We start from the raw sequence: 23665 nt of genomic DNA on the forward strand, positions 1-23665 counted from the left end.
TATAGAGGAATGGATGCTTAAAGTGTCAAATTTAGCAGAAATGGCTAAGATTTCTGCTTATTTGAAGGATCATTCACAAGAAAGATACATTTCAGTTTGGAGAAGATGGATAGATTATATTCAGAATAAATATGGGACTAAAAAGTTCCATTTAGCTTATGAGTAAATTTTAGATTGTTATAGTTTATGATAGTGGAAATTTTTATTTTTTTATTATTAGCTCTAATTATATGGTATTATTATTATTTTTAGTATTAGTATTGTTTAATAACTTGGATACTTTTATCTTATTTGTATTTATGTTATAGGGGAGTTAAAGCACATTATGAATTTGGTTATTTATATAGTTGGTTAATGTTAGTTAGATTATGATTATTATATTTGTAACCCTGTATTCAGCTCTGGGAAGAGGGGGAGGGGGGGTTTAAGGGTGGGTTGGGGAGGGGATAATATTGTAATCTTTATAAAACTTTTTAATAAAAAAACAAAAACAAAAAACCAGGCCGTATACGTAGGAGGGCAGCACGCGCACTTAGCTAGACTTGTGTGAGCAGCAGCTCAGCAGGTTGAGCTGCACATGCATGTACATGTGTGCCAGCCTGCCACTCATGCAAGTGTATATCTTTGTTCACATTGAGTATATTTCATATTTTTCCCTTAGATGGATTTGCCACTGCTTGCTGTGTAACCAGTTTAGTCATAATGTCTTTATGAGTAGTACGTTTTGGATAGAATCTAGAGAACTACAGAAATTATACTTTGTTCACTTTTTTTAAAAAAACTACTCTTTGCCTGATAACACCTTCTGAACTCCCAGGCCTAACATAATATTATATAACATCATATATATCGTACCGTATCATATATCACACCATAGCATATCATATCAAAATAATGTTGAGGGTACATAAACTGCAGAATTGCTAAAAGTCACTCATTTCATGTGGGGATAAATTTCTTTTTCCTGCTATCTGCCTGGTCACAATTTAGATGTCCTTAAATCAAATTTTGGATGTTCTTATTTTTTGAATTTTCATCCTGGATATAAAAAAATATAGTTAAATGGCTGATGTATAGAATTGTTTTCCTTTGGGGCATCTACTTTAAACATCTAGAGCAGGGCTTCCCAACCTGTGGGCCATAGCCCACTACCGGGCCGCAGCCCCTTGGCCACCAGGCTGTGTGAAGGGATGGCCAGTGCATGCACACATGTGCCGGCACTCACTACCCCACACTTGTCCTTGCGCCGCCCTGAGCATCCCACTGGTTCTAGCACCACACCACCCCAAGCAACCCATCAGCACGAGCGCCACCCCGAGCGTCTCACCAGCATTCCGCCACCCCAAGCAACCCGCTACTGCTGCGCTGCCCCCAAGTGTCCCGCCGGGACTAGCACCATCCTGAATATCCTGCTGGTGCTAACGCTACCCCCAAACGTCCCATTGGCACTAGCACTGCTCCAAGCATCCCACCGGCGCTAGCATTGCTCTGAGCATCCTGTCAGCGCTAGCGCTGCCCCACCCCCAAGCGTCCCACTGGTACAAGTGCTACCCATAGCATTCTGCCAGTGATAACGCCACCCCATTCGCAGCACTCGCACCCATGTAGCCCCATTTGCACATGAGCTTGCATGCAGCTGTTTGTACACATGCATGCACACGGGGTCATTTTACATGCACACGCGTGTGGCCCATTTGCATGCACGCATGTAGCAGTGCCTGCCTCCCTTTCTGGGCCGCCAAAACAAAAAGGTTGGAGACCTCTGATCTAGAGTGAAATCGGGATGAATATTAGCTTATTTATTTTTTAGAGCATGAGCTTGTTCATTGTGACACCAAAATAGAAGCATTGCCTCTCTGCTGTTATGTCATCTAAATAGCGTCTTCTACACTTCGTATGTTTGTAAAATGTTTTGTTGTAGAAAAGGATGTTTACTTGAGTCCCTTATAGGAAAGGGGCAAGGGCACATAAATACTTTCAAATGCAATGTAACAAAAATGTAAAACTTAATTCTAAAGTGTGAACATAGTTGGGGATTTTTGAGCAAAATATTTTTAAAATTCACTGGGGGGGGTCTAAAGCTATTTTGTGATGATATGGATATTTTTTTGTATTTCATTATCACCTAAGGTTCTAGTGGTACCATGATGAAGTAGCTAATTACTTGATTATTAATGACAGAGTATTCTCACTTGGAAAATGAGATTTACACTGTATATAAAATGTTTCATTGTTAGGTTCAAATTATTTCTTTTTTTTCATATGACAACGAGGTAGAGATTAAGTAACGCTTAATGTGACAAGGTTTTAGATTTGATTTAATTCATTAACCTAGTATTGTGAAATAGAATAAGTTAATTGTTAGGGTTTATATTATTTTATCAGTATAATTCTTAAATTAGGCAAGTAAAGCTGTGGAGCTGATGCTTTTTCTACAACCATTGTAATCTAATGATGCATCTATTTTCAAATGTTTTGCAGGTACAGGAGAAAGTGGCAAAAGCACATTTATCAAACAAATGAGAATCATTCACGGTTCAGGATATTCTGATGAAGACAAAAGAGGGTTCACAAAGCTTGTGTATCAGAATATATTTACAGCAATGCAGTCCATGATCAGAGCTATGGATACACTCAGAATCCCATATAATTATGAGCATAATAAGGTAGGCTCTCCGCTTTAAATATACCGGAAAATATTTTCCATTATTAATCTGGGAACTGAATTGGATGACTTTGAATTTATAGATTCACAGTTCTGAAGAACAAAAGACTCTATCATCTAGTGTGGAAAGTAATAGAAAGATACATCCTGTGACATTTAAAGCATGTTGATAAAAATATTAAGTCTCTGTTAAGTACTATTCTGTTGGATTTTTTAATCTTCATTGGTTTTTCAATAATAATAATATAATAATAATATGCATATGTATTAAACGGGAAATCACATGACTAATCACTCTTCCTTTCACACAGAAAATAATCCTTATCTCTCTCTCCTTATCTAAGCTTAACATGCTTGCTTTGTATGTAAAGAAATCTTTTTCTGTAGAGTCATATTGAATCATATGATCTCCGATTTGTATGCTAAATTGCTATACTGTAGTACCCAAATATTTTTACCACCTGGGTGAAAAATTAGGAGATCTGTATAAACTAGATCTATCAAACAGAACAGGATTTCATAGAATGAGTGTCTGGAAGGAAATCTTAATTTTTAAGTCTTTAAGTATTGTCATTTATCTCCAGCAAGTAGGAAAAAGGTGAATGAGTCTTTTGCTATCTTCTTATCCAGAATGACTTCTGCAGGCCATAAGAATAGCTCCCCCAAAAGGGGAATGTCTAGTGTTTACTTAATATAAAAAGATTCAAGAAGTGGTGCCAGTTTCACAGTTTATGGTATCATAGTATGCCAAAGATTGAGGAAATTAGAAACAACCAATCTGTGATTGAAGGAACACAGCTTAAAAAATAACTTAACAAATATAAGCTGCATGGAAGCACATCAAGAATTTTGCCCTTAGGCAGCATGAAATCTGCTCATTGATGATAAGGTCATGGAGAAACAGTTTGGATTGTATTCAGAAGCTTGTCTTGATTCCGCCTAGTATCTCCCCTAAATTTCTGCTGAAATGTGCTTGGAAAAATTGTGTCTATTTTTTTTATTTTGTTTTTCTGATCTTTTAAGAATCTGCGGAAGAAACAATTATGGGCATTTCCTGCTAGTTATTCAGAACAATTTTCAGAATTCTAAATACAGGTAGTCCTCAACTTACAACATTTCATTTAGTGACTGTTCAAAGTTACAATAGCACTAGAAAAAGTGGTTTATGATCGTTTTTCACACTTACAACCATTGCAGCATCCCAATGGCCACATGATCAAAATTCAGACGCTTGGCAACCGACTCCTATTTATGACAGTTGCGATATCCTGGGGTCATGTGATCACCTTTTTCGACCTTCTGACAAGCAGTCAGTGGGGAAGCCAGATTCACTTAACAACCGTGCTAGTAACTTAACAACTGCAGTGATTCACTTAAGAACTGAGTCAAGAAAAGTCATAAAATGGGACAAAATTCGCTTACCAACTGTCTTGCTTAGCAACAGAAATTTTAGGCTCAAATGTGGTCATAAGTTGAGGACTATTTGTAATTGAGTTTGAAGGAAAGAGAGAAATGTTAACTTTGAAAAATATTGGAGGCTTATATGCCAACACTTTAGCGAAAGGAAAAGTTTACCCCCTCCTGCCATGAGGCTAACTAAAATATCACTTGTCAGCTGCTGAAGATAGTAAATGGCAAAAGCGGAGCACCTTTCCATTGTCATTAAATGTAATTCTGATTTGCTGGATGATTGATTCTCTTGCAAATGGAATGGGGTTGGAGAACAGAAAATAAGAACGGTCAAAAAGAAATCAGAAATGGCACGGTGTCCACATTCCACTCTTTTTTGTGAGAACAACGTTATTACTGCTGAGGCAGACTGGACCCCCTGCAACCCTTGGCCTTTTTAAGAAGCCCTCTGTTAGGGATGAATGCAGACTTCTGGCGCCAGCTGTTTGCAGTGTGCTATGGTTAAGAGGAGGAAAAGAACGAAAAGAGTGTCTCCAAAAGAGAGAAGAAGTGAAAAGGATCTGAGAGAGCAGAGAGGGGTCCTGTTCCCTTTGGCGTTTGCCTTGACATATGATGCAACTTCCAACAAATAATTTTGCTGGGAACTATTACTTTTAAACAGAAAACAAGTTGCTCAATCCTGATGTATGGCATCCCAGAAGTATCTGAGAATATATTCTGGAAACAGCTTGAAGAAGCAAAGGCAAAAGAGCAGATTAGAGAGGAGGGGGTGAAAAATGGAATATAAGGGGCTTGCTCAAGAGGCATTTTTATTATGCTTATTATATACTGCCCAGAGAGTGCCGTAAAGTGCCATGGGGCGGCATATAAGCCTAAATGCTATTGCTATTTCAGGTAGATGGTACTATAAACTGGCGGCATAGATGAAGTACGTGAATCTTTATAGGCTGACCTGGGAATAGTTTCTATATAATAATACTGGTGCTGATTACCTAAATCCCTAGGAAAAGTCCTGATTTTGTTAATAAGCTTTTGACCAAGAGGAAGGGTAATAAATGTCAAAATATTATGCATATATTTGGGTCCTTAGAATTCCTATGTAAAGAAAAAAGAAGATGGGAGGAGAAATCAAATCAACACCATTTGATTTATCCCATGTTGTTATTTTTTTTAGTCCAATTGTTAAAATAAGCTGATGACGATATAGCTTAGAAGAATTTCAACAAAACAAAATCTTTTTGTGATTGCCATTAGTATTGTTATATGCAGTCTATATTCTAAGTGTTGTACACTCATTAGCAGTACAGCTTCTTTTAAATATATCTGCTTTATTTAATTGATCACTAGGTGTCTTTTAGCAATTCATATGTTCAGAGATATCCATTGTAAAAGCAATTACAGTAGGTGCATGTGTGATTGGTCAAATCTTAGGAAATTAGGAAAAATGTAGCATTTGCTTTCTGAAAACAAAACATTATGCAGTAACACTTTGGTGGTTTTCAGTTTCTTCTGGGATGAAATGAGAGCATGTGTTGGGGGGGATTTACTTTTGGCTCTCGCTTTAGATCAGGGGTCTTCAAACTAGGCCCTTTTATGACTTGTGGACTTCAACTCCCAGAATTCCTCAGCCAGCGAGCGTGGCTGAGGAATTCTGGGAGTTGAAGTCCACAAGCCATAAAAGGGCCAAGTTTGAAGACCTCTGCTTTAGATAATCACTATATAGCATTTCTCACTTTGTAGGGTATTATTTGGGTACAACATCTCACTGAATGAGCAAAGCAATTCTTGACCTTGGTCACATAGAGGAAATACAGGGCTGGCTCATGAGATTGGTAAAACACCATGAAACAAAGGGACAAAGGTTCATATGCTCTGAGGGAGAAATATGTGTTTGCAAAATATGCATTTAGCAATAAGAAAATGTGAACTGAATGCCCTGACCTGTTCATTATCAGGGGAACATGTTTGTATGAAAAATGTCATGTCTGCACTCATGAACGGCCTAGAACTAGGTAGAAAGGTAGTGAACTGCATACATCACCCAAAGTCACACCATTAAAATTCAACCATTTAGTTGACAAATGTGGTGGCACCATTTTGGATCTTTCAGGCTTTAAGGGTGGTAACAGAATTGGTTTTTAAAACACACACACACACACACACACACACGGCCATGTCATTACCACACAGCCTTACCAGATGGCCTTTACAGTTCTTCAGAAAGTGAAACAGATGAGTTGTGGCCCTGCAGCCTCTGAAATATTGTCCATCCCAAATCTTGAACAGAAGAGATGCCAGATGAGAGATGCATAGAACTGATAGGTTAAAGAAGGTGGCTCAAAGAGTTCCAGGAATATATACAAATTTAACCTTTACTGTCACGAGAGCAGTCTCACTATAAAATAACAAAGAGTTACTGATTATTTGTTTTCCATAATGAATCCAGATTGTAGTGAACTCCTAATACTGTACACTATTTAAAAAAATTATATAACATAGCCTAGTGAGGCTTCATTCCAAAGAAGCATGTTTAGGACTGCAGCCTAATTCAGTGGATAAGAAACAGCTGGAACGCTGACAGTGGTGGAAGTGAAGGAGATACATCTTTTGGATTTTTTTTAATTTTGCATTTGCTTTGCTTTTGTTCTTGCTTTTTTGTTCTGCATTTTTACGTTTATCTTGATTTGTTGCTTATATTTAAAAAAACAACCCTCAACAGACCAGTTTATATTTTGTCTGATGCTTAGAAAGTGTCATTGTAGCTGATTCAAAAGAAGCTTAAAATAATGGTTTTGTTGTTGTTTTATAAAAAAGGAAAGAGGAAAGCACTGTTAAAATCTCCTTCCGGATCATTTGTAACCATTTAAGAAGAAATGTATGGCTACACCTGCCCCTTGAAAGAGAACTATTGTCCCTGAAAAGCACTGGAATAGTTTCTTATGGGATTTGTAGTAGCTTATTTCATAAGGAACTTCTTTCTCTCTTTTTGTTTTATTTTGAGCTGTAATGTGCATAGAGATAAGGATGGCTCCAGAGTTTCACAAAGGCAGTAGACAGATGATCAGAAATGTCTTCTTGTACATCAGAGAGAACAGGTAGGTTTTTACATTAGGCTGAAGAAATTGTGTCCCTTCTTATTTAAATGAAGGAATGGAAAAGGGCTAGCTGCTGACACCGCATCAGGATGGTATAGCAGTGTCATTCTTTGGATAGTGAATGAAGAACCAGCAGGTTTGAAAGTCTCCACTGTTTTTTATCATCATCAGGAACATCATCCCAAAGCTAAGGGGCTGTCGGGAGCTTTAGTCATGTCCCCTGTGCTTTTGGTGAACCTCAAATTTACTGCTGAAATGTGAGAAATTAGATAGCCTTTTGCCATTTTGCGGAGACTTTTAGTCTTGTACAGATTGCACAGGTGATGTTTTTTTTCTTTTCCCTCTTTATCTCGACTTACCTGAAATGTTTAAGAAAGTTTTGAATTTATTTCTCTCACATGCTTACAAGATCTCACCTTTTGTGGATGTCTTTGTCTTGGACCATGTCTGTCTTTTCTAGGAGACAAGTACGTTGCTTGTGTGTGTGAGAGATAGATAGATGATAGATAGATAGATAGATAGATAGATAGATAGATAGATAGATAGATAGATAGATAGATAGATAGATAGATAGATAGATAGATAGATAGATAATCCAGATGCAGATACTATATGCAGATACTAAGATCCCTGACATATTTATGGCATGGTGTTACTCATCATTTCTGTGTGTACTATGGACGTGAACATTTGTTGTTTTCCTCTTTTCCAAAATTATCATCAAGAAAAGATTGATTCCATATTAGAAAAATACTGTGCTCAGCAACAGTGAGAGGAAGTGAACCATGTGTTGCTATTGATAATCCCACAGTACTGTCATTTCACAATATGATCAGAACTTCATCTAAGTTAATAAAGGAACTTCTGATTAAACAAACAGTATTCCCAGTAGTGCTGTGTAGTATGTTGATCTAACATTCACTGTAGGATAATCAACTTTCCTAAGGGAGTCAGTTAAATCAAGTGTTCTAATAAATGAGACAGCAATCAGATTTGAAACTGAAAGGCCTTCTCCTAAAAAAAAAATAAAGAATGTATTGATTGCTCCATTGGAGACCACTTTGTAGAAGTACTCAGGAAGACCTCCAAAAAGGGTACTTGACGGTTGCAAGGTTGGAAAGAGCTACAAAACTATCACAAAAGATTTTAGTATCCATCAGACCATGATTAGACAGATAGTGGAGGAAATGTATTAGAATAATATGTATTTTTCCAGGGTGATTTTCATTGGATGATTACTTCTGGGAAAACACATAATTCTAATACATTTCCATATGATAGGAAACCCAGGGTAAAAACAAAGGATCCGCAGATCACTTTTCTACAATATATCAGACCCATTATAAGAAAGGCACTGGACAAGAATGATAGGTGTGGGAAAATAGCTGGAAGAAAGCACTGTTTGTGAGCTGAAGCTTCAATTAATGTGGGTCATGCTGCAGGGCAATAATTGTGTAGGTTGTATGGTATAAGTGCTATTATACAGGTAGTATATAAGTACAGATAGTCTTTGTTTATTGACTGTTCACAGTTACGATGGTCATGAAAAATATATGTGCTAATATGAAATGGTGGCTGTCTGGGACATACATAGGAAATCAAGAAGCTGAGAACAAGTTTTTTCTCCTTATAAGATACATTTTACTATTGAGTCCCCCCTCCCCCTTATTCTGTTTCATAAATTTCAATCAGCAAGATGCAATGTCTGTTGTCATTTTAGGCAATTAATTAAACACTTTTTTCTCCCTATCTTGTTTTTATTTAAAAGGACATTTTTAAAGAATTCTGTAAGCAAGCAACTTAGCCATCTTTCTGCTTTTTCCTCTCACCTTCCCAAAATAACTCTGTTGCCTCGTTTTGGCCCTTCTGTAGTTTTAAGTCAAATCTAGTTGTGCATCCTTCTTTTCTGTCTTCCTGTTGGGCTTCCTGTGCTCCTTGTACATTGATGACACTATGTGATTCAGCACTGTGTCTGGTGGCTTGTCCATTTGACAGTAGATAACGTTAAAACGGCAGTATTTACTGTATATAGTTTCTTTCTTCAAATCAACTTGCTCCAGATGACATAAAATAAATTATCTTTTGTTCACAGAGAATGTCTGTATGATGTGTGTGTGTGTGTGCGTGTGCGCGTGCACACGCACAAGCATGTGTGCATCTTCAACCAAGTACGATTTTTTTTTAGGTGCAATTTCTGTCCATTGACTTGGTAATAGGCTCTTGAAAAGGACCCTTTTAATATGTATCTTATGCCAACAACTGCTTCACCGAAAAATTGCATTGGTGTTCAGATGATAAAAGGACTTGCATGATTGTCTTAGAAGATGCACTTAACTTTAGTTGAAATTCTTTAATTTAACTGTACCATAATGTAATTATGATTCCTTAAAATTGGGAGATGACGTTCCATTTTAGATAGCTGGTTCCCATTAAAGGTAGGGTTAGCGAGAGAATTCCTTATTGTAGAGACTTATATATTACTGAAAAGAGTTATATTTTAGCAGTTACAGTTGCATATTTAATCCATACATTTGTAATATGAGGACAATAAACGTGAGAAAAAGTAATTCACTACAAGGATATTCTTGAATGAGGTCACAAATTAATAGTAAGAAGGTAGTGTACTGAAAGTGGCTTCTGTTTTGTCTAAAATATAACTGCAACAGAAATAATCTTGTTTCATTTTCCCTTTTATACCCTATACCTATTAGCAGTACATGACCTAGAGAGAATATTTGGGGGTTTTTTCACCTCAATTGCTCCTACCAGGACTATTAGAATAATCCCTTTTACAAACAATAGAGATTTTGTCCTCAAAAGAAAGTCCAGTTTCATGTGATTGCTGGCAAGCTTGGACTAGCTTTTAGGTCAGAGTAGCCAGCCAAGCTGGGAGATCTCTCAGCCCTTTAATACAAAATGCAGCATTAATAGATGATGAAAGAATATAGATTTAGACATTCAACAGACATTTACCCACTCTAGCAAAAAAAAAAAGATCTTGCAGTTTAGAAAACAGATTTTGTTCCTTTATATATAATTTATATCTCTGCTTATGCCATATTTTTCTATCCTCTGTGCAACAAATACATACATACACAATCCTCTTAGGCAAAATCCAACCCTAGTTAAATAGCAACATTTATTTGTTTCTTTTCAGAAATTTCTTAGAGTGTGGCATTTCCCCAAGCATATGCCTTGCCTTTTTCAGAGGTTTGATTATATGCATGTGTACATATGCACACACTGGTCTGAACAGGTTGTAAAATACAGGTAATCCTCAACTTACAACCATAATTCAGTTCAACATTTCTGTTGCTAAATGAGACAGTTGTTAAGTGAGTTTTGCTCCATTTTACATCCTTTCTTGCCACAGTTGTTAAGTGAATCACTGGAGCTGTTAAGTTAGTAACACAGCTGTTGAGCAGATCTGGCTTCCCCATTGACTTTCTTGTCAGAAGTTTGCAAAAGGTGTTTGCATAACTCTGGAACCGTTATGAATATGAGTCAGTTCCCAAGCGTCTGAATTTTGATCATGTGACCATGGGGAGGCTACAATGGTTATAAGTGTGGAAAAACTGGCATGTCACTTTTTTCACTGCCATTGTAACTTCGACTGTCACTAAATGAACTGTTGTAAATCAAAGACTACCTCTAATTGTATCACAGATCTTGTAGAGTTAGATATGTAGCAATAAAGACTACTTGATGAACAGGAAAAATACAGAATACAAAGATGGTATATGTGTGCTCCATATTTAGTAAATTCTGCGTCAGAAAAATTCTCTGCCTAGTCGGGAATAGCATCTATCAAGTACTGAGAGAAAACTCTTTTAAAGCTGATCCCTTTGCACCAGAAGGTCAAGTGCTCAATTCTTACAACTCTGTTAAACAGTACATTTCACATTTGAAATTCACCATTCACTTTACCCAGAGGCCTGCGATTGTCTTGGATCCTGATATGGGGATAATAATTTTAATTGTCTATTTCCCAGATACAGTCTCTCTTGCTGCTTCTCTCTAAGGACCCTTCCACGTGAGGATTCTGTGCCAATTTGAAAGCAGCTCTGGGCCTCTATATTCCCATGATGTCAAATGAGTGGGAAAACTAAGCTGATTTATTTCCAGCCTAGTTTGAAAGGGTGGGGAGGAATCTATTTACTTTTAAGTTGTTTGTTTTGTTTTTGAGATGCTGTAGCTCCCTTCTCTCATTAGGGGAATTCTTGCCTCATATCTTCATTTGGCTTCCCTTGAGGTTCTTCTGTAAGAGGAAAGCTACCCCCGATGGCTTTGCTGCTACCCTTCATCCCCAAGTAACCAAGATGAAAAGAACAGGTGCAAAATTGACAAAATGTGAAGTTGTCTTTAGCCCCGTGCTTTTCTTGTCCAGTCCTCTAGAGCAGACATGTCAAACACAAGGCCCGGGGGCCAGATCCGGCCCGCGAAGTGGTTTCATGCGTCCCGCGAAGCCATCCTGGAAACAGTGAGGGAACGGCCCCCACTGCCTTGGCCCTGGCCCAGAGACCCTCAGATCTGTCCCACTCCTGCCCAGGCCCCCATAGGCACCCTTGATGCGAATGATGTAGAGCTGGCCACGCCCACCCAGTAAGCCATACACACTCTAGCCATGCCCACCCAGTAGGCCATGCCCACCCAGGCCACGCCCACCCGCCCCCCTGAAAGCAACCGCAATGCTGATGCGGCCCTCAATGAAATTGAGTTTGACACCCCTGCTCTAGAGTGAGGATGAATGATTTTTTTTCCTTAGTTCAGAACCTGAAGCAAACCAATTTTTGTTGCTTGATCTCATCATTTCAAATTGGCTGAAATAAAGACTAAAGATACCCCTTCCAAATGTTTCTAAAGATTTGGGTAGCAATGTGAAAGGGTTCTGACTTCTGGCTGAATATTGCTAATTTGATATTTCCTGAAGATTTATTATCTCTCTGGGCATGCAATAAGAATATCTGAGTTGGGGATAGTAGTTTCAGTCTAATAACTGAATTATATTGCTACATGTCTTGAGGCCATCTACTTTAATCTTACACAGATAAATTTGATTAGTTTCTAGGAGACAGCAATGAATCATGATAACAATTAAGATTTGATCTTAAACTTGTTTTAACACCTAGCTAGTTAAGCTCTGTCCCTTATAAGAGAGCAAAAAGACAAGAGTTTTAAATTGAAAAGGTGTGAAACACAGGTTAGAGATCTTCAAAATAGAAATCGAAAGGCAAATCCTCTATTTAACCTCCGACCCATTACTGAATTGAGTTTTGTTCACACCCTGAATTACTGAATGGCATATGTAATTCTTCCAAAATTGCAGTATATGGATACACCTAAACCAGTCCCCACTGACACATTTAAAGAATGCATTTCCTCCCATCTATATCATTGGCCTTGATATTTTATATGCCAAGCCTAAATTTAATATGCAAGTTATTCAGGTTTGACATGTCTGTATTAGACAAGCTCAGGTAGGGGCAGCATTCTCTGACTGGTTGAACTGACAAAACGAAATTAGCTCGGACCTGGCCAGTACTTCTGCACACTGTGTCCTTCAGTGTCCTTCAAGCTAAGCTTGATTTCTGGTAACTATGGTCAAGCCCATGTCATTCTCTTGGAAACAATATGGAAATATTTTGTCACCGTCTTCTTCCAGAAAGGTTTTCCTTTTACAGGTAGTCCTTTGACTTGACTTATAACAGTTCATTTAGTGACCATTCAAAGTTACAATAGCACTGAAAAAAGTGACTTATGATCAGTTTTCACACTTACAATCTTTGTAGCCTCCCCATGATCATGTGATCACAATTCAAATCCTTGGCAACTGGTTCATATGACTGTTGCTGTGTCCCAAGCTCATGCGATCACCTTTGGACAAGCAAAATCAATGGGGAAGCCAGATTCACTTAACAACTGTTTTACTAAGTTATAAACTGCAGTGATCCTCTTAGCAACTCTGGCAAGAAATGTCATAACGTGGAGCAGAATTCACTTAACAAATGTCTCACTTAACAACAGAAATTTTGGGCTCAATTGTGGTTGTAAATCAAGGACTACCTATATTTTTTTAAAGGCCCCTGGATTTCTTGAAGATCCTATCAAGCTCAACTTGAAGGACACTAAAGGACATAATGTGCAGAACTAGCACAAGCATTTTCTCACAGAGGAATTAAGTAGCTGAGCAATCAATTAAGTCATCTATTTTCTCATTATCCTGGAGTACAATCTAATTCAGGCTAAGCTTATGCCCACTAGGCAATTGAAAGCCAATACAGGTCTTTTAGTGCAAACATTGTATGATCCCTGGGTCTTGCACTGGTTAGCTCCCACGATACATACCAATTGCAACTTTAGAGTATTTCCAACAGCCCCACAAAAAACATGTTACAGTAGCAATGATAGGTTGTAATCAAGGCATAGATAACTACAGTATCACCAAGTCAGCTATGTAGTGACCACAGTTAGCATATTAACTATAGTTGTACAAATGTGCCTCTTGTCACAGCTGCAAATCCAGCAACAGCTGGAAGTCAAGGAGCACTCCTAAACTAAACTTATTTTTGGCGGATGCAACCCCATCCAAAACAGGATTCACCTCAATTCTCAAGTCCAATTTCCTCTTTACCAATAGCACTTCTGTTTTCTCTGAATATAATTTCATCTTGTTCTCTTCTCATCAAGCCATTTACAAGCTCGGCCAAAATTCAAGGATGCCAAATGCTTCTTTGGAATTCGAGAGTAGGAAGCTGTAGTTCTCTTATTAGCATTCTGAATACACCTCATTCCAAAATTCTCAATGATCTCTCCCAGCAATGTCACTGTTAGATAGCAGAAAAGATACAGAACTATGTAGGGACTGCAAAGATCAGTAACCCGAGTGCTGAACAATGGACCTCAGACACCACCTTTTGAACTCAACTTTATAGTACAGGACAGAACGACAATAAAACTGCCCCCAGTACTCAACTCTTCCAAGAGTCCCTGAAGGCTACCATGGTCAATGGTACTGAAGTCCTGGAAGTTTATTTGAGTTGCATCCCCCCCCCACTTCCAATCTCTTTTCTTGCATAAATCACCTACCAAGGTGAGTACATGGACTACCAATACTTAAAATATGGGATTGGCTTTAAATGTATATTGTTATCAAAGCCCCATGCTAGGGATGCTAGACACATTACATAGGAATACCCTGTCTGCCTGTCTGTGTGTGGTGGGGGGGATCATTTTCTCCAGTTATCGCAAAATTCTTCTCACATAGAGCAGCAGTCCCCAACTTTTGCAGCTTGGTGACTCGGCTGGGAGGGAGGAAAACCTTGCTGCACGAGCAGCGGACCAGTGATATGTGCACACAGCTCAAGTTTTGCAAGTTGCACTGTACATTTGTGTGCATGCACGCCGGCCTGCCACTTGCACAAGACGAGCTGTGCGCATGCACGTTGGCCCACCACTCGCACAGCCCAGTTCCAGATAGGCCACAGCCCAGTAGTGGGCCGTGACCTGGGGGTTGGGGACCCTTTGACATAGAGCAAAGCCTTTGAAAATAATTATTTCCACTTAAGTGTACTATAGTGCAATTCTTGAATTTCTTTTGAAATTACAAAATACACAGCTAATTCTTTTAAAGATAACTATACCGAGATTTTCAAAACTATACTTTCAGCCATTGGCCTTTTTCTTCTAAACTTTCATATGTTTTTGTAGTAGTTTTGAAGAGTTGGCAGTGTTTTATACTTATGGAATCAATTATTCAGAGACTAGTGTAGAAACCATTGTTCAACAAGGCAATTACATAAAGCCAAAAGAAATTCTTCCAATTTTATCTCTCTATAATAATATTCATAATAGGGTCTACTCTGTTCTACCTGGCATTCTAATCAAGACTTACAAAGTTCTCAGGCTTTACAGTGGGAACATAAAATTTCATAGAGTTTAAAAATAACATAGTTCCCAATGAGTCCTGCTAAATGCTTAAAAAAAGGCTTTAAGGTTAATTGTTTCCTTTTGCAGTTTAGAGTATTTAGCATACTTTTGTGGCACAGTGCATGTCTATGACATGTTGTGTGTAGCATGAGAAAAATTAGAACACGCTGTACGTTGGACATCCAATTGTAAACCATACAAATTGAAAATCTGCATCTTACATATATAATCATTGGGGAGGAATATGAAGTTAGTCAGAACATGACAGTCTTATGTGAACATAGGAAATCCTGTTCAACTATATACTTGCAAGCCAATATTTGCAACTTGAAGGCAAGAAACTTGCTATATTAAAAATTAAATCTATTATTTGTTAGAGCAGAAATGGAACAAGGGGTTCTGCTTTCTCTTTGACACAAATCAAAAATTCTATTATAGCCTTTCCTCTGTTACCATGATGTGTATTTTTTTTACATTTTTCAATTTTTAGTAGAGTATTGTGTATCTGGTTCTGGGTGCAAGATGCAAAAAAATGCTTTTGTAGCTTATCTTCTTGCATGCAGCAATTTTATTAATTTATTCATCATTAACAAAGAGAACATGTGGTTCTGACACAATATATGGCCAAAACCTATAGCATTTTTACTGAAATTTAAGCATAACATATTAATTAAGCAAAATGCAGCGAGAAAGAAATCTTGTGGAAGATTTATTGGATGAATGTTCTCTATTAGAAACTGAAGTGCCATTTACATTGCCCACTAGAGAGAGATTTGTCAAGAAACACTTTCATCCACATGAAGCATAAACAAAAATTAATTATTCATTCCTTTTGTTACTTGTAACATAAAATACCAGATTTTTAAAAGGAGACATATTGCAGCTTAAGCTTATCCCCAAAGTGTTTTTTATCTGATTAGATCTCTTAATCTTGTACCATCAATATCTGTGAATTAGATCTGAAAAAATGAATGACTGTGCCTCACTAGGATTTATGATACTTAGCTTTCATCTTAGAACTTACTTGTTAAGGTTGACAACCTTGAAAGCTATCATTTTCCCCAAGGCCAGCCTTCTATCTGCAGGATCACATACTACTCCCTGCAGATCCTTCTCAAATATCTTCTCCATTATCTTCCTCTTTTCTGCTTGAGGCTTTATTTTTCATCAGCTTTGTTAAACCAGCTAAAGAGTTTTTCCAGCTGATTAACCTCAGTTGCAAGACAATTCTAAAAGTGAGGCATAGAAATCATATAGAAACATGAGAGACAACATATATATGAAAGGTAGTTTCATTTTAAAATACACAAATATATTTTCTTCCTGTATCTAAAGGTCTAAATCATTGAAATACGTTAATAAATATTATATAAGCAGTAACCTAATTTTTGATGACGCAAACTGCCAAGAATAATTGCAGAACACCATGTGCTTATTAATAATTTCATATAAATTAGTCTTGGTAACAAATAAGAAAGAAGAATAATTCTGTCTGGAACAAGTAGATAATCTATGGATGATCAGCTGGGGCATGATTTTGGGATAGTATTCTCCTTTGGGATTACTAGAAATAATATCTAAAAAAAAATTCATACTCTAGGACAACAGCCTAGATGAAAGTAATAAAAGATAAACATGAAAATCAAGTAGCAATGAATAGCTCCTAAATACAGCCATGTGCCGGGCCTGATGTTTTCATCAAAATAATCATAACCCTGCAGACTTTACCCCTTTCACGTAGCCATACATGGTCTCAGTGGATATGTAAAAGAGACAGGGTTTGCATCATAACAGTACAATTAGTTAAAACACTTTTTAGTACCACATCAATCCCCTTCCCATTCCGTCTTCCATGCCTGAAGATGAATTTACAATAGTTTTTGTAAGATAAAGAGAAACATATCAGTGCCATGCCATAAAGGAAGGAGAAGGTTGCTTTTAATGTCTTTCCTGATTAGAAGATATGCTGGTGTTTTATCCTCATACTATTATTTCATTATATGTTTTGAGTTAACATTATTGCAGGGCAAGAAGAGTCATGAATCTGGGCACAGCTACCACGACTGTTAGAATGTAGTGCAATGCTACTAAAAAGGGCTTAAGTGGTTACGAAGACATTTTCTCCTGAGTTGCCCAGGAAATTATTACACTATGGAGAAGGGCGGGATATAAATGGAATTAAAATAAAAATAAAAATAAAATATTGTTTACAGGGTGTTGTGGCTCAGTGGTTAAGATGCTGGGCTTGTCAGCTGAAAAGGCAACAGCCCAGGTTCAAGACTCAAGCGCCACATAACGGGGTGAGCTCCTGTTTTGTTCAGCTCCTGCCAGCCTAGCAGTTCAAAAGCATGCAAATGAGAGTAGATAAATAGGTACCATTTTGGTGGGAAAGTACTCCATGATGTCATACTGGCCACTTGACTGCAGAAATGTCTTTCGGACAGTGCTGGTTCAGTGGCCTTGAAACAGAGATGAGCACAGTCAGCAATGAGTAGCAGAGTAAAATCCGCAGGGCCTTCTTTAACTTTTACCTATTATTTACAGTATTTCTAATATATATTGACATGAATGTTCATCTATAATATGCAGAAGACAAGATAACAGAATTGGTGGGAACAAATGTATTGTTGTTACCTAGAGTAAAAAAAAGATGACACAAATTCTTCCTAAACAAGGAAAATTTCTAATACTAGTACTAACAAATATAGAAATGACACACTGGGCTTAATCGCCAATCTAAAATATGAGCAATTTTTATTTAGAATAGACTACAATATATTTTTTATTTGTGTCAGCATTAGACATCACACACTTTTCTGAATATTGTGGTCCATTAATCTTATACTGTCAGATACTTTTGGAAGTACAGCATGTGTTTTGTCTCTTACATAAATCAGTTTTTTCCCAGCACTATTTTTGCTAATTCCAAACTGGCCATCTTGTTACACTTTAGAACCTTTTTCCAGTTACAGGTTAACAATTGCATCCTATTGATGCTTATTTGAATATTAGATCCATTATGGAGTTTTTTCAATGGACCGTATTCTATTTTATAAGTGTTGAGCTCTTATAAAAAACAATTTGATAATTTTAGAAACAAAATTTTTAATGCATAACAAAATCATTATTTCACTATATATGTATACAGATCCAAAATAGGAAGCAAACATTTTTAAAACATTTTGTACAGAGCTTATTTTTCTATCCCATAATAATTTACAGCTATTAATTTATCACGTAACTTCTTTTCCTGTTGATCAGTTGTCATCAAAATAGATGTTTGCCAAACATTAACTATAATAATTTTAACAATTGTTAATATAAAACTCACTGTCAATGTTAAAACATTGTATAGTGCTATCATATGTGTAAAAGTTTTTTACAGTACTATTAGATAATGGACAGGGATACAATCATGTAATTTCACCACACAGTAATTAGAAAATGTACCTTTTCAAATGTGCTATTATATGCGAAGGAATTAGTCTAGGGCAGGGGTCGGCAACCTCGGCTCTTTTATGACTCGTGGACTTCAACTCCCAGAATTCCTGAGCCAGCGTAGCTGGCTCAGGAATTCTGGGAGTTGAAGTCCACGAGTCATAAAAGAGCCGAGGTTGCCGACCCCTGGTCTAGGGCAAGAAATGTTGGAAGTCATTTACTGGAACTTGTATGTATTTATAGATCCCCATTCAAAATAATAATAAACTTTGATTGACTGGAACGGTTGATTCTTAATGATGACAATGAAAAAGTGAGTCATTGTAGATATTTTGCATTTCATCCTAAATAATTATTTAAAAGACAAGTCCAGAACTGTTTTTATACTTTTCATTTTTTTTTCTTAATTTTACTTTCAATCCTATCTAGTCTTATTACTGTTCATGCTGTCAATCTAGAAAAAAAACATTAAATATTAAAATAGAGCACTGTTTTAGTTGCACAAATGCAATTTCCACTGAAAATTGAACCTAATTTCTTAAACTAAACAAACCTGCTTTCTGGATCATTAGTAGAAGCGCTATGCATTTGCTTTATAAGTACTCTTTAGTTTGGATGAAACCAAGAGGCCAATCATGGTTTAATGAGGTCTAGGGTATTTAGGCATGATTGGCTATTTAATCCTAATTAATGAGATGGTCTAAAGTGGTGGTAATTTTTAAAAAGGGGTTTAAGCACAGTAGTAGTTTTGTTTCTATTCTATTCTTCCTATTTTTATTTCTTCACACTATTTTAAGCAAATGTCTAAGCTGCTAGCCAAGTCTGATTGATTCATTTAACAGATATTGGCTGATTTTGTCAAATTAAGAATGATCAGATCTAGTTAGTACCTGAATTGAAAGGTACCACAAAAGGCTTGAGACATAGAATAAACTTGGAAAATTAAAAAGACAATAAGAAACTGAAAATAGCAAGATGGTAACCATTTCCATATTATTGTCAAGAAAACAACAATAAGGACCAGTTCAACTGGGAATGATATTATTCATAGCTGTGAAAAAGCTTTCTTTGTCCTTTTTTCTAAAGAGTTGCTGAATTTTCTAGTTCTTTGCTGAAAAGGATGGTTGAATTTTTCATTATTCCCCCCCAGTCTTATCACAGGGCATGTATTTATATACCAGTCTTCAATCCTCCAAGGTTTATCAAAAAATATTGTATCCAGTTTGATCCCTTTACAATGAAAAGTAGTGATGATTAGCATCCCTAGTGTGCCTGGAGACATGTCCTTAGATACCTCCCCAGCATCCTATTCAATTCGATGTTTTATTTAATTCATATCATTTCAATTTCAGCTCTTGGCAGTTTACAGATAAAAACTGAAAGAAAACAATGTACTAAAGAAAAAGGTATCTCACTGGAGACCAAAGACCCCAAACCAAACAGCAGATAGCCAATAAAAGGACCTTAGAAATCCTGAAAGAGCTTAATTGTAAGAGCAGATTTTAACATTTGAGATGCTTAAGTGCAATAGAATCTGCACAAAGGGTTGTAAATCAGCAGGATGGTAGACAGCATTGTGATACAAACTCTGATCCTTTTGACTATGCATACTTCAGTGACCCACCAACAAAAAGAGGCAGTGTTTACAACTCAATGAATTATCTGCCATTTTGCCAATTTTTACCCCATCCTCTCTACCCCAGCGTACATACCCCCCATGCTTCAGAATGGCACAGTGTTCAAGGTATTATTTAAATTCATTAATTGTGATAGCATTGCTGCCTCTGAATATCGTATTCATTAAAGGTCCTGGAAGTTTAGTTCCAGAGACAAAACCTCATCTTTGTAAGAAGCTTTAAGTAACATCTGAAATTATTATCAAATATTTATACTAGCTTTGAAATAATAAACATGTGTTCTTGCAAACTGGGTGTTTTTAAATGTTATATTGGGAATTTTAGAAAATATTCGGTAAAATGAGATTCAGAAGTTGGAACATTTGTTTATATTGTTTGAACCTATGTACATATTTTAGTTACTTTTTAAATTGAACTGTGATTAACAGACATTATCAAATAACTGAATAACCTGAACCCATGATGCACATTTTAAAAATATTATTTTTCTTCTGTTCATACGAATCCAATTCTTGGGGACTGCCTGGACATTAAGTCACTGCAGTTTTCTTGGTAAGGTTTCTCAAGTGATTTGCTATTGACTTCTTTGTAGGGCTGAGAGAAGTGAGTAGCCCAAGATCACCCAGCTGGCTTTGTGCCTAAGAACTCAAAGTTTGCCAGGTTCTAGCCTGATGCCTTAACCACTATACCAAAGTGACTCACCCAAAATATGTAAAATCCACCAAAAAAGAAATAGAAAGACAATATACTTGTTAGTATTTACTGTATATCAAAAGTATTGTTGATTATAGATCTGTTGCAATTAAGGTAAGATAAAAAATCATCTCAGGCTGAATAAAATTGTGGTTCCTATCACTAATATTTCATTTTAACTTGTTCTATAAGCTTTTTCTAACATAACAGTTGAAAAGGACTTGTTAATCTATTTTTAATACTACTATTATTATTTACTATTAATCTATAATATATTTCAATCGTTAAATTATCTAAGATTTTCTAACATTGAAACATCATTATTTTAGCTGCTGAGAAAAAAATATTCTTTGTTATTAAGCTTAAGGTTTTATCCTGTACAGTAACCCTAGCTCTGGGGAGCATTTAATTTCTTATTTAATAATGATACTTATGGGCCTATAAAGTTTACACCAAAAGAGATCACTGGACCATCACATATGAAGGAAAGATTCCTTTGTAGACATCTTCTTCTTCATTTGGAAGAGTGTGTGTGTGTGTGTGTGTGTGTGTGTGCGTGCGTGCGTGCGTGCGCATGCCAATCTGACGAGTCAAGTTCCATTAATTTATAATCTTCCACTGAATTCGAGATGAATTTGCTTGATCTCCGTAACACTTACCATTCTGTTTCCTGTATAGCTTTAGCAAGATGAGTATCTTAAGTATCCTTGGGGAATAGCCAAGATACTATAATACAAGACTCAAAAGAAAAATCTACACCTGATTTGTAGCAGTGAATTCTCATATGTGCTGTTTAATTAGTCTTTTTTAAAAATAGGGATGGCTATTGAAATCTGGGTTGCCAAAATGTAGACAATCTTGATGTCAGCAAAGACATAACTAAGAGTACTTGATTAAGCTGATTTTGACCCTGGGTTTCTGCAGCTTAGATATGTTAGCCTTGTAATCAAAGGCAATAAAATAGGGCTTTTAAATAATCTGGTTAATATTTTAGACTTATTTTATCTGTGGTATAAATCTCTAGATATTTTTAATTTAAATGTTATCTATATTCTACTGTTAATTCAGATTATATAATATAATAATAATAATAATAATAATAATAATAATAATAATAATAATAATAATAATAATAATAATAATAATAATAATAATAGTTGGAAGGGACCTTGGAGGTCATCTAGTCCAACCCCCTGCTCAGGCAGGAAACCTTATACCATTTCAGGCAAATGGCTGTCCAGTCTCTTCTTAAAAACCTCCAGTGTTGGAGCATTCACCACCTCTGGAGGCAGGTTGTTCCACTGGTTAATTGTTCTAACTGTCAGGAAGTTTCTCCTTAGTTCTAGGTTGCTTCTCTCCTTGACTAGTTTCCATCCGTTGCTTCTTGTCCTGCTTTCAGGTGCTTTGGAGAATAGCTTGACTCCCTCTTCTTTGTGGCAGCCCCTGAGATATTGGAACACTGCTATCCTGTCACCCCTCACCCTTCTCTTCATTAAACTACACATACCCAATTCCAGCAACCGTTCCCTATATGTTTTAGCCTCCAGCCCCCTAATCATCTTTGTTGCTCTTCTCTGTACCCTTTCTAGTCATAGCTTTTCTTTTTGCCACTATTTATCATTGTTAATAGAGTAAAATAGTGATAATTTTGTTTAAAAAGAAGCATTAAACAAAATAAATGTTCCAGCAGAAAATGTACAAAGCAATATAACCTAGTTAATTTTTACATAAATAATGACATATTTAAAGTGAAGTTTACAAGCATGAGTTCTTTCTCCTAATATTTGTGCATGTCTACATGAGTCACAGATCTGGCAACCGTGAAAATGTGGGTGCTATATTTAAGTTTTACTAAAGCAAAATTCCTTAACAGTATGATTTGGAATTATTCAGAGGGTTTTGTTTTTATTGTTTTTGCTTCTTTTTTATTTGGTCTGGTGGAAGTAGAAAATTAGTGTTGTATTTTATCTGCCTTTTTCTTTTTTCTTTTCTTGCCTTATAGTTGTTGACTTCTGGTGACTCCTGAACTAAGTCCCTGCAGGCTTATAATGTTATCAAATAATTTAGCAATTTTTCTGTAATTGTTATTTCATTTGCCTTGCCTGAAGAAGGCTTCCCCCCCCCCCTAAAGCTCAGACTACTGTCTATAATGGGCTGTCCTGTCTTCCCCCCCCCCTTCATGAATTTGAAAGCCTGTGCTGGGGACATCCTTTATCCTAATACTCCAGTGGAAAAAAAACTGTGTGTGAAATATATACAGCTGTGTCCTGTGGACAATGAATTTTAGATGGTGTGTACATATTGTCTGAAACTTTTGGCTTTTATATTCATCACTTCATAATCATATTTCTTGATCTGATATCTTATTTTTGGATCTAGGTATCCATATTTTTTGTCCAGGATTTTCTTTACAGGATCCTTTCTGAGTTACATATATAAGAAGAGAGTTGATATGTGTACAGACTATAATTATTTCAAGCAATTAAATTAGCACTTCAGCTGGTTGAGCTAATATCTTCATTGAAAGGTGTGTGAAAATAATTAGCAAGCATTTACTGCTTTACACAAGTCAAGATTTAGACAAGGTGTGTTTAAGAATCATGTTAGATAAATAAATAAATTACACATGTGATCTCAATTGTTTGTAGAAATATTTTCAGTGTCCACACTTGGAAAATACCTTGTTGGGGACAACTGTTGTCTCCAGAATTTAATTTTCAGGGCAGGAGAAGAAACCCCCCCCCCTCTCTCTCTCTCTTTCTCTCTCTCTCTCCCTCCCTCCCTCTCTCTCTTCTCTCTCC

The 23665-nt window shown here is 36.6% G+C and overlaps 1 protein-coding gene across 1 annotated transcript in view; it reads left to right on the forward strand.

Annotated features, from left to right (window-relative positions):
- The window catches only part of LOC308663155 (guanine nucleotide-binding protein G(q) subunit alpha), a gene marked incomplete at its 5' end in the record, with an annotated part of 93272 nt that overhangs the window by 31967 nt on the left and 37640 nt on the right, over nucleotides 1–23665 (forward strand). The window contains one exon of the mRNA XM_081319367.1: nucleotides 2482–2666. Within this exon, the coding sequence (XP_081175493.1) occupies nucleotides 2482–2666 (185 nt within the window). The remainder of the gene's footprint in view (nucleotides 1–2481; nucleotides 2667–23665) is intronic.

Source organism: Vipera berus (genome assembly GCF_964194415.1).
Source record: "Vipera berus genome assembly, chromosome: 2".
In the NCBI taxonomy this organism is placed as follows: domain Eukaryota; kingdom Metazoa; phylum Chordata; class Lepidosauria; order Squamata; family Viperidae; genus Vipera; species Vipera berus.